General features: G+C 42.4%; 1 protein-coding gene across 7 annotated transcripts in view; it reads left to right on the forward strand.

Annotated features, from left to right (window-relative positions):
• Positions 1–721: 721 nt before the first annotated feature.
• The window catches only part of ptprt (protein tyrosine phosphatase receptor type T), a 339,518-nt gene continuing 327,363 nt past the window's right edge, over positions 722–12,876 (forward strand). For 5 of the 7 annotated variants that reach the window (XM_079579213.1, XM_079579209.1, XM_079579207.1 and 2 more), the window contains exon 1: positions 723–1,080. In XM_079579213.1, the coding sequence (XP_079435339.1) occupies positions 993–1,080 (88 nt within the window). In that variant the 5' untranslated portion in view covers positions 723–992. Of the gene's footprint in view, positions 1,081–12,876 lie in introns of all 7 variants that reach the window. The other 2 variants (XM_079579208.1, XM_079579212.1) reach the window with 2 other exon arrangements.

Consider the following 12,876-nt stretch of genomic DNA (forward strand, 5'->3'; position numbering starts at 1 on the left):
TTTCTTTAATTTGTGCTTTGTAACAAAAACAAAACAGTAAAACCAGTCCCAAAGGACACAGCCCGTTTTAGTGGGTTTAATAAGATCAGAGAGAACTGCACTGAGAGCATAATGGAGAAATTATAAAACGAACCAAACATGACAAATAAACTCATTTTGATTTTCAGTCTGCCGTCACGTGACTGAATTATAAATCCCACGAAGTCAAATGGAAATGCCACTCTGCGCCCGCTCCAGCGTGAGAGGTGCAGGAATCCTGTTTGAGACCGCCTGGAAATAGAAATCAGGGCATTTAATGAGCCCCGGGAGAGAGAGGGGAGGGAGGGAGAGGGAGGGTTGGCACAGACGGGGCTACGGTCAGAGCCTGTGTGCGGTCTGCCAGAGCACCACGCCGTGAGAGCCACGTTTAGCGGAGGGAGATGGCACTAGGACCCGGCGGACGAGTAGTATTTGGAACCCTCTCCACAAACACAGCTGAGGCCATTTATTGTTGACGAAAACCGTGTCCGCCAAAAATACTGTCAATAAATAAAACGCATGTGTAAATGAAAATATCATCACAATAAACCGTGCGCAGTTATGTGACTTTTATTGTTATGTCAGGTCATAGTGGACGCTTATTCATCCTCGGGCTGCCTTTATTGTTTGAAGCCCTTTCCCGGAAGTCCTGACACGCGTAACTGCGGCGTCTTTACGCGTGCGCCCGGCGCGTGCTTTGCTCCGCTCAGCTCTGCTCTGGTATGTCCGATCAGTCTGCCAGAGCGCATCTGAGCGGCACACACTCCAGACACACCGCGCGCTCCGACGCGCAGCGCAGGACTCTCTCCAACTTCTTTTAAACCCCTTTGACTCAGTATTTTCCCCCCACAAATGCGAGGATTTTACGCGCTCCTCTTGGATAGAGAACCCGGACCGTGGATCAGTACTTTGTTGGACCCACGCTGGAGTATGTCTGTCACTGACGTTTGAACGGGACGCCACTGACCCACATCATGGACACGTGGAGTTATTCTGGCGCTTTGACTACGGCTTTTACCTGCTTTGCTCTATTGGGATTTACGCACGGACAGTTCTTTCCAGGTAAACGCTTTACCCTCGCTGTTCCACAATGTGTTGTTTCTCAGTTGTAAGCGCAGACCTACAGCTGAGAGAATAACGAAGTTTAGAGGTAAATAACTTTTGGGCTCAGTGGAATATGGAGTCGGTTTCAAATAAATAAAACTGCGATGGGAAAGTGTCAAACGTCAACATTGCGCCACAGTCCAGGAATCACGGAGTCACTTGTTAAATTCGCAGACGGGCGCTTTGGAGCCTTAAGAAAGCTGCATCCAACCTGTACCTACGTGTTCTTAATCCACACATGTAACACACATGCCTTGTATTTGCCCGCCTCACGAGCGTGTTCTCCAAGTGCCACAGCTCCATTACGCGCGGCGGAGTTTCGCTCGTCCTGAGTTGTATGTTTGAGTTCAGCATCACTCCAGCAAAACGTGTCGAAACATCACATAAAACACGCTGCTTCTCACTGGCTCGATTGGTTTGCGGGTGCATTTAGGCTCGTGCGCATTTTATTTATGTGTGTTGGTAACTGCACGTGAAGAGCAAAGTTTCCGTTTTCATATAACTGATTCTGCATCAACGCAGGTCAAACAATATCAATGTTTGGCCCGATGCGTTTTTATTTTGCACTTTGTGTTTAAAGTTCTGACGCGCGGATGATTTGGCACTTGTTCACTTGTTGCTCGAGTGAACTTGTTGTTCATTTGAATCAAACGGGACCAATGGTCAATGGTTTATGAGTAAAATAAGTGGAGACGCGGCCGATATGTGTAAATGAATGAAACAGTCAGTAGAGTTGTTGCTTCTTTGTTTTTACGCTTTATCTTCAAGGCTTTGCAAATGCTGAATGTTGCTCTTGCACGACTATATTGTTGATCAAATCGGCAGCCACTGTATGAGGCTGTATATGTATGAAAAGAAGTGTCAGTTTTTGTTACATTTCACATTTCTCTGAACTGTCTCGCTCTCTCTCTCTCTCTCTTTCTCTCACACCTTCTGTTTGGTATGCATGTCCTGTGTGGAGGCTGCGAAACGAGCGGCTTTCAGGGGACTATACTGGCTCAAACTCTCCCCGTCTCCGCTGCCACTGTTGCCTCTTCATTAGACAGACCGGAGGAATCCACAAAAGCAGCCTATTCTCCGCGCGTAAAGATTTTGGAAACAACGTGCACCTGCGCTTCAAACTTACCAAAACATCGCCTGCCTTACGCGTAATTGTTTTTAATTTGGTTCAAACATAACGAACTCAACACTCACTCCAGTCTGATGACACTGAGTTGACAACGTGCTCATCTGCTCTGCGAATTGGCAACATTTGATTTGTCTTATTGAGCGTTTTGCGCGCGTAAAGCTCGTGTTGTTTCCCTGGTGTCTTTAGGGGGCGACATTGATATGCCCGAACTTCCGAGGTTTATATTTGCAAATACTCGACGATCTAACTCCACTGTTGACACGTCTGCCTGTAGAGTCATTGTTTTTGTTTTTGACGTGCGCAGCTGAGCTCTTTTGTAAACGAGAGCACGCACGGAACAAGTTTTCCCTCGTGAAATCGAAACGAATAAACTAACCGTGTCGTGGAAATTGTTCCTTTTTGCTGTTTAATGGTGTTTCTGTTTTAATGAGCAATTTTCCTTTCCTTCTGCTACGTTCTTTCGCTACGCTCCTCCGCCTCAGTGTCACGGCGGAGTCTCCCATGCACCCTCCATAACACGATTTCCTCGGTTTCATTGCGTCCTTAAGGAAACATACAGTGTCCTTTAGTGTCCTCCTGTGTGGGACATGTCAGAGGGACAGGGCTGCGGGGCCGCTCTCAGATCAGATTATGGAGCTCTCTGTGTGATTTGCAGGACACTCCGGAGAATGTGTTGTAAGAGGAGCGAGGACGCAGGGATTGAGTTTGTCTGTGGCTTAACTTTATTTAAAAAGAGATTAAAATGTTGTGCGGCAATAGGTTTGTCAATTTTGAGTGTAAAATAATGTCATGCATTTCAGAACGTGCTTGTGTCTAATCCAGGGTTGTAGTTCCACAGATAAGAGATATTTTAGTGTAATATCACCTTAATAATTGCATTTTTTGGTATTGATTTAGATTAAGGTGAGCTCATTAAGTATTAATAAGCATTAGTAATCATTTTAGGCAGGGGCGGACTGGGACTAAAAGACGGTCCTGGACTCTGACCAGCCTGACCCAAATTAGCGCAAATGCAACGCTTCCACAAAGACATGTTTTAACCTTTTTCCGAGCGCATTTTCTCCAATTTGGCTTTACCCAAATCTAAAAGCTTCTAAACTGGAGAGCAACAGTGTATCTACAAAGGTGATTGTAACTTTTTGTGACATTGTTGCCCCATTTTTGTCATGTTTTTATTGCTTTTTCGTCGCTGTTTTTATTGTTTTGTCGTTTTTTGTCACATTTTTGTTCAGTTTTTGTTGGTTTTCTTATCTATTTTCATAGCTCTTCGCCACAGTTTTTTGTAGCTTTTCTGGCACATTTTTATTCCGTTTTCATCCTCGTTTTTGTGGCTATTTTGATGCTTTTCTTTGAAGCTTTTAGATTTGAGTAAAGCTCGGTTAAGGTAAGAGGTTAAGGAGAAAAGTGAGAGGCCAGACCGGTGACCACAGAGCCAGTGGCCCTTCTGTGCACTTCCAGAATAGACATATGGCCAGTCCGCCCATGATTTTAGGGTTGTGGTCAGGGTTAGGTTAAGGGTTGGCGATGAATAAGCGTGTTATTAATTGCCTATTAGTATGGTAGCAGATACAAGCCTAATAAGCAGCGTGTTAAGACGTTACAAGCATAATAATTAATGAGCACACATAATATATAGTACATTTCTACATTGTGAGATCAATAAAGGCTATCTTATCTTACCTCATCTTATCCGAAAGCGTTACCCAGTTTTTTGGTATTTGGTGGAAGTAATTGAGTATATCTGAGGTAAAGGCAACTGTTTGGAGCGTCTGTTATGCAGCAGGTCATGCAGCAAAAAGTCTATACAGTCCTATCAAGTGCCCTTATTGTCAGCTCTTACTCTCTCGGTTTGCCATGGACAGACTGATGATGTGGAGAATGAATAATATGTGCCTGAAAAGAGGTTTTTTGTTTGCTGCTATAAGGAGTTGGCTCTTCTTGGTCGATAATATCTTCAGAGCCATTTGTGGCGAGGCATACACATGGCGCCGCTTGGGCTCAATTCTCCCCATTAGCCTTTCACCTTCACGCGTTCACAAGAGACAAAAGGGTGTCACGATTCTGTTCCCCCAGCGAGGCATAGGGGAAGAGATACACCGCCAAGTAGAGGTGACGAACCATGGAACCATTTCACAAACATCATCAATGAGCACTTTGGTAACGCTTTATAATAACTACTTTATGTAGACCTAATAAATGATGAATTAACAATGAACAAATCATTAGTTAAAGGAACAGGCCACCGTTTTTCATACTGTGATATGTTCTTACCTGAGCTTAGACGAGTTGATACGTACCTGTCCGGTCTTTGTGCCTGTGGAAGAGCTTTGTCACTTCCAACTTCACCGCCATTTGGAGCCACAGGAATATACTGGGAGAGGCCAAATGTTAGCAACATCTTTAGTCTTTTCGCATGATTGAGGGCACACAGTTCTTCCATACTGAGATATGTTCTTACCTGAGTTTAGACGAGTCGATACGTACCTGTCTGGTCTTTGTGTGTGCCCGTGGAAGAGCTTGGTCGCTTTTAACTTCACCCCCATTTGGAGACATAGGAATATACTGGGAGAGACCAAATGCTAACAACATCTTTGGTTGTTTTGCATGACTGAGGGCACGCACAAAGACCAGACAGGTCCGCATCAACTCGTCTAAACTCAGGTAAGAACATATCTCAGTGTGGGAAAACGGTGGCCTGGTCCTTTAAGTGTGACAAACACTGAATAATTACTACAGTGCCTAACCCTGATGAATGGTTCTTCACATACTTCACTTATTCATTGTTAAGTGGTTATTAAATGTTACTCTGTAAAAAGTCATTTACTAGATTAGTTTAGATGTCTCAATTTGAGCATAATAATTCAAATTCTAGTTCTTTTGACTAGTTAACATTTAGTTGGGCATTTGACCTAGATTATTTCACTTGTTCTGAGATGTTTCTAACTCGTTTCAATACATTTCACCGTTATTTCAAGTACGTTTCTCTGCCAATGGCGTAAGAAAAATGGTCTTGTCCCATTGGCAGTTTTACTTTCTTATTTCAAGCGAGATTTACCTTAGAACCTGCCTGAAATCTCCTCAAACTAGCAAAATAATCTTGGTCAGATCAGGAAAAAGGTCTAAATGAGTGAAAACCCCTCAAAACGAGATATATTTCCTCAGTTCAAGTCATTTAAGCCAATGCTTGATATTTACTTTTTGTAGTGTAGTCAAGGATTTGCTCATGATATAAGTGTTAATTCCTCATTTATTAAGGCTAAATAAGGTGTAGTTATAATAAAGTGTTTCCAATCATCTCACATCTTTCTTTGTTGTAAATGGAGACAAATTGAGGGCTCTTTTCTGCTTTAACGTGTAAGGGAAGGGCGAGGGCTAAGGGGAAGGGGTAGCAAAGAGAACTGAGATTGAGCCAAATGTTTTCAATTCGAAACAATCCAGTGGAGATGTTTCTGGTGAACCTTTTCGATTACAACATCGCGGCTGCTTCAGTTTTCTGCGACTGTTCCCATTTCCTTTCTTCTGAAAACACGGGTCGACCACAAAAACAGCACTTTATCTCAACGCCACCGAAGACCGTATAGACATCGAGGCCTAAATGTACACAGTGAGGCCAACTCCATTACAAAAAATCCCATTATAATCCAAGGTTTTCATTAGCAGTGCCCTTCAGCGTTATGATACTGCTTTTGATTACTTTAATAAAACATTTGCCGATTGACTCCGAGGTTAATTCTCCAGGTGGAATTTATAGCGTAACCTAGCCTAATTACAGACACATTGCAGATCATTATATGTTTTATGTATAAGAGCAGGAAGGACAGAAACCCGATCAGTGATGCACCAGAGGCGACCGTTTCCATTCCGAGTCACAGAAATGTTTCATAAAAAGCTTTACTAATGAAACAATGCCATCTTATCTGAGCACAATGGCTTGAAAAGTGCTTGAATTAAGACATTTGATGCTGATAATGAGCAGGTTTGTCTTGAAATAAGATCCTCAATGGAACAAGCAATAGGTCGTGTCATGATTCGTCTTTTGTTCATCTGTTTTTCTTGTGTTTGGTCTAGTCCTGTGTTTTATTTTGACATGTGTTCTGTCCTTGTGATTTTGCTTTACTTCCCTCGTTGCCTGCCTGCCCCGCCCTGATGTGTTTCACCTGTGCCCCGTTTCCTCTTGTATTTACACCCCTGTGTTTCCCTTGTCCTTTTGCCGCGTCATTGTCTACATCAGCCCCGGTCTGTTTTAGTTTTGTCTCTGGATGTTGTCATTTTGGGTTTTCATCGTTCATTAAACATCACCAGTTTTGTTGCAGTCCTGCATTTTGGGTTTTATTTTCCTCGTTCCACCTCACATCATGACAGGTCGCTTAAATGAACTTCAATTCCTTATATAAGACAAAACACTTGAAATGAGATAAGGTTAGAAAAAACATCCTTGTTCCAAATTCCCAGTGATTTGGATGTCATGATCTGAATGTAAATTGGGGTTTTCAGTCATCTTTTGTTTTTTATATTTCAAATTTCCCATTAAAATTGACATTTCACAATACAATTTATTTTTTATTTTCATGCAGCCACTATTCTACTTCTTTAGTTTTGTACGGCTGTTTCATTTGGAGAAAACGACCAATGAGTTTTGCACGATGACAAAACAAAACCAAAACCTCTGTAGTGTAGCCTGACCTGATTACCCCCGGTGCATTTTAATGACAGCCCTATACAAAGCACCGTTTGTGTGGGTTTGGACTTGGTTCACCGCTTTTCCCAAACCTATGGTCTGGATGTGTTTACTTAGCAGTGAGGTTGCAGAAACGAGACAATCTTGCATTTGTGAGGAGTAAAGTGATGTTTTGTTTTTATTTTATGGCTCAGTTTTGTGTCTTTTGTGATATTTGTGAGTACAATCCTTGTGTGAAAGGTTCATCTCAGTAATAATTGTGTTAAATGCGGCACGGTGGCACAGCTGTTCGTGCTTGTGCTTCACTGCTAGAAGGTCCTGGGTTCAATTCCCGGTTGCATTGGCCTTTCTGTGTGACATGTTTCTTCCCGTGTCTGCGTAGGTTTCCTTCGGGTACTCCGGCTTCCCCTACCACTAAAACATGTATAATAGGCCAGAATGATAGTGAGTGTTGATGGTGGTCGGACGGAGGGGCCAATGGCACAGACTACCAGCATCAGTCTACCCCAGGGCAGCTGTGGCTGAATGAATTGACTCCAGTGTAGTGCTTTGAGAAACTTGGTAACACCGGTTTGTAAAGTGAAATACAAGTGCAAGCCATTATTATTATTTTGTCACTTAGACATTTCCTGTAGATACAGACAGCATCTCTGGATTCGCCCATATATGGTTATGTTAAGATACAGATAAGAGGGAAAATATTTTGAGTAAAATCTGAACTTTCTCTAATTATTCTACTTTAACAAACGCTGAATTATGAATATAGTTTTCTACTAAATAAGAAATAAAGACATGGAGAGGAGCAAAGTGGTTCAACAGCCCATAAATCTATTATAGAAAACGCTATCTCAATGGCCGCCGCCTGGGCGCCGCCATGTTTATTTCCCATACCGACTTTGAAGCTAAGCAGGGACGGGCCTGGTTAGGACTGGGATGGGAGACCGTTTGGGAACACCAGGAAGCCTGTCGACAGTAGTGAGTGTGTGCGTGGTTGGTGGTGGGGGCTGATGTGCGCAGACTGGTTGCCTCGCTTATCATCACCGAGTATGGGGTGAATGAATAATGCATCAAATTGTTCAGCTACTTTGAGCGTCTGGAAAAGCGCTATAAGACTATTACATCCGCGGCCGGCCCCCACGTGACGGTCCCACCGGCCGCGGGCATTGGCCACGGGTCCATATGGACCGCGGTGATGCTGTCCGAGGACAACCCGCCGTCACAAAAACGTGAGTGCACGAGATCTGACTGCCGTGCGTGTGCACGCATCCACACAGGGCGGTGTGTGCGTGTGTGTGTGTGCGCGCGCGCATGGGCCGTATTCCGTCTCCAAATTGTCTCCGAAAAAAAATATGCGCAAAACATTGCCCAAAACCTGCTCAAACACGAGCCTCTAATCACACGCGCTGCTCTGACTGATTTATCCTCCGTGTGCGTAAAAGCGAAAATGAAAAACTACCACTTAACGAGCGCCTGGCCTGCACTGCGTAGGTTTTTTCTTTTTTTTTTCCTTTGCTGCTGTAACATTTGTTTTCTATTTTGCTTTCACGTATTGTGAGCCCAGAGGTACATTTTATTCTAAAGCAGCTTTGAACGCATTGCCAATTTTATTGTAAGGTTATAAATACTGTCTAACAACGATCATTAGGCTATTTCAGTTCCAAACCTACTTATTTATTTTTTTATTGTACACTACCGTGATGCACCAAACCACGGGTCCTGCACCGTGAACCAAACCGTTAGAGCTGAACCCCTAATATTTATCCATAATTATTCCACTGTCTCTTGAATTCAATTCCCTGAGGTTAGCGAAAATATTGTCCATGTAGTTTATAAGAAAGGAGTACGGGTGCATCACACACTCCAATTGCAGATTGTTTGAAATTATTTTGAGCATTCATTATTTTAAACATTTGTAGTGGCCATAGTTTTTGGACTGGGTTGGGAACCACTGGTCTACAGCTGAACTGTGTGACGGGTTGGACATTTCTTTGTAATCACTCATAATCTCAGAATATCAAATGTGGAGACTAGCGAGGCCCGGCCGAAGACCGGGTCTCAGCTAGTACATAAATAACAGAGAATGCTAACATGCGTGCTAATGCTATCGGCTACCTAGCCCTAGCTACGACTGCCATTTTTTCGCTTCTACTGACCAATCTGCTGTGAATGAACATCCATGTGGACCCGATGTAGACTTGACTTTATTTTTATGTGATAAAAAAGTTAATATTTCACTAGAAAATGGCTAAATAGTGTGAAAAACTGTATTTCCCAGATGATTCTATTTCCCCCCTGGGCGAAGCCACGCCCCCTTCTATTACTCATTGCCGTCTGTATCTATGTATAAATCAAAGCTAAAGATGCTTATTCGTTTCATGGCTTTTAATTCTCCACAAAGTTGCGTCTTGTCCCGTCTGTAAACATCAACCTGCCCTAGATGAAAACTCGCCATTGTGGATTTATTTGTGGGAAAAGCTTGAGCCTGTTCAGCGCTGATGTTTACAGTAAAGGCTGCTCATCTCGTCCATGTGTCATGCTCTGATCGCAGCCTTGTCTCTCTGCATATTTCCATCTTGACTTAATTCGTTTAGCGGTCATGTGTAGCCTGGACAGCTATCCTTCATTTAGCTGTAATGAGAAGGCCGATATTGATTCTTTACCTGACCATTCATAAAGTCTATCTAAATGAAAGTTGTTTCATGTGGTGGTGTGTTTTTCAATGGGAATGTAGTTAGAATAGACAGAGACCAGGCCTATATGATGAGTATGCATTCTGGATTAGTATTGATCTTGTGCTGGTTGAGTCCTGCTGTAGACCTGTTTGTGGTAAGCATTTGAGAAACAAAGTAAAAGTATGGACCTCTGGCACTCCATGAGTAACGGCACAATATGATGTGGAACACGGCATGCACGGAGAGAGGGCTTCCTTCATTTTATATTTTTGTGAACAGCAGTTTAATGTGTTAGCTAGTGTGAAATATTAGAGGGGCAGATGCAGCTGCTGAAGCTTATGTGAGAATTATGAATCATGAATAATTATGAAGGTACTTTATGTACTTTATCGTCATCTGCTCAGAGAGAGTGATCCTTAAATCAGCATCATCCCTATTTTTTGAAAGCAACTAGAAAGTATGTAGACACAGGGAGAATGTGCAACCTGGTCCAGGAGTTGAATCCAGTATGAAATCTTCAAAGAAGGGAAGATAATACACAGTTTATATGGATACTTTACAGGGCCTAAATCATGTCGTATCCACATGAAAAACATAAATGGAGTGGCGTTGTTTCATGTGTGCATGGTAAACGCCACGCAGAGAGATCCAAGCAGCTCCTCTGAGTTGTTGAACTTGTGCTGATCCTGTTTGGGACTAAACTGTCCTTCTTCTTTCATTTTGAGCCTCAGTTCCTTTTCCTCACAGCCAAAAAGGGACACAGTTTCGCTCTCTGCTGGCTTTTTATATATTGACATGTTACAACAAGTTAAAGTGCTAAATTGACTTCCTTGAGGTTTAAACCATGTTTTAACGTTGTCAAACCTGGAGAAGTATCTCACGACATTCACACAGTTTTAATCCTTGGACAAAGCTGTTAAATTTAGCTGTTTCTTCTTCTACGGTGTCAGTGCTCTGGAAGTCAATGACAAAATTAGTTTATGGGGAAGGTGCACCAAAACCAAGGCACTCCTCTCACACCATAATTCTCTATTTACATTAAAAAAGCCTTTAAGTATTATTATTTTTTAAACATAATGCTGGTTTCTTCCACGCGTATCGCCTCCAGGCAAGAAGTGAATTGTTCATTTTTCAAACCCCAAAACTGTCCTCCACACTCTACTAGCTGTAGAAAGTAAAACAAAATTAGAAGCCAGGCTTCAAAGTTGTTTTAACGTCAGCAAAGTGCATGCTTTCTAAAGGAAAACTAGCTTGTTTTGCCGCCCCTATGGAGATCCTACAATGGCGGGCACTGTCGGCCCCTAGCGTCACGGTCAGGAAGCAGAGCAACCAGCGGCCATTGATCCCAACCTGGAAGACACTACAGGCAAAACTCAATTTTTTTCAGATTTCAGGTTTTCGGCCAAATTGGTCTCTGAACATACAAGCTTTCACCCGGAAACAGAAAATATGACTAATCTTCACAATAACATGTTTAAATATTGCGCTGATTCAATGTTCCCCCATAGACTTATATGGGACAATGCAATTTCAAGGGACTTTTTCTCAAAACACATGTTTCTGTCATTGTGGCGACACTATGTCCACGTCAGTCGGACCTAAAGACTTAAAAATTTTCCAGCCTTGGACTGAACAATATTTGGAAGATTTTTTCAGAGGGATTTTTAATCATTAAATCCCTTAAGCCCCATTTATTGAGTTTTGAATGTCAAAAAATAAGGCGAAAATTAAATTTCTACAATTTTTTCCACTAAAAAACAGCTTATTTTAAAACTAAACAAGAAATCCAAAATCCCCTCTGAGAAAGACTTGGCAACTCATTCATCAATAAAATGAAACCATAAATTTGAATGTAGCTCTATCCAATATTCAGATTTCGTCGCCTTCGTCACCATGTTCTTATATGAAAAGATAAAATGACAGAAAACTTGTATTTTTTTCTCACATTTATGCCAGTGATCGACAGCAACAGTTTCAAATTGATATCTGTAAATATACATGTTTTCCCTATTCACCTGCAGTGTCTTGCCTTAAAAAAAAGCCAGCAGGAGGATCCAGTCAAGATTTTCACCAGCTATTACTATTATTTAATTCTAACAGAGACATATTTTCTAGTAATAAAAGATCTATCGCATTCCATATGCACGACAAGGCCATTTTAAGTTGTCGGAGTATATATTTTCGAGACATACGTATTGCATTCATTACTAGAAAGATCATGTGTCTGTGGCGTCCAAAACGTTGTCTTCAAAGCCTGTGTAAATCGTCATCTTTGCGTAATTCTCGGACAATGTGTTTTGCCGCAAGACAACATTAAATACAGAGAATACTCCTGACCTTGCCCGCTGCGTTTCAGGTGCAGCGGGAACTGATTAAACAAAAGGATTCACGCGCTGGATGAATAAATGTGACTGTGAGCCTAAAGGGCCTCACGCTCACCAGCACCAAAGGCCACGGACAAGGTCGCCCTCTGAGCCCCGCAAACTTCACATCGACTCAACTCACCTCCAGGATCCAAACAGTCCGAAAACCCACTGGTCTTCATTTGCGAACCTCCAGTAGGGATTCCCTTCTTCTCGAGCCGGGCGCATTGTAAATGAGTCCATAAATAATCACAGGGGCTTAATAGCACTGAACTGAATTGACTTGGAATGCCCCGGGCTGCAGCGCACTGTTCTTTTTACTCTGTGTGTGCAGAGGTGAGTGGCAGCAGTAATTGGAGCCTTGTTGCTTTAGAAAAACAGTGAATGAGGCTCTCGTTGAATACAGATACTGGGGCGGTTTGGACACAGAATTCAAAATACAGGGCGAGGGGTTTAACAATGTAGTATTAATGTATCCTTGAACGCACCTGTTTTTGCACAAACAGAAATAGAGCTCCACAAAAGCAAGATCTGGCAAGGTTATGTGAGAAATCTTTTACATGCCCTTTAAACCGATTGCATAAACTGTGACATCCGGACTATAAGCCACTACTTTATTCACACACTTTGAACCTTGTGGCCTATACTGTGTAATTTATACATACTGTTATCAATGACAATGCACCTACGTTTAATATGAGTGGCTATTTCTAATGAAAGAACTCTGACGTGAACAGCTCCGAATCCAAACGTAAAGTAATGCATGAGGAGATGGAGAGCTGCAGTTTGTTCAGACGTATCCCACTCACCGGCACAATAACAGGTGGCAAACCCTTTCACTACCAGTCAGGGGCGTAGCACCAAATTCTGGGCCCTAGGTACAAACTATCTTTTTGGACCCCCTATTTAGTT

This window comes from Gobius niger, assembly GCF_951799975.1.
Source record: "Gobius niger genome assembly, chromosome: 20".
NCBI classification, from domain to species: domain Eukaryota; kingdom Metazoa; phylum Chordata; class Actinopteri; order Gobiiformes; family Gobiidae; genus Gobius; species Gobius niger.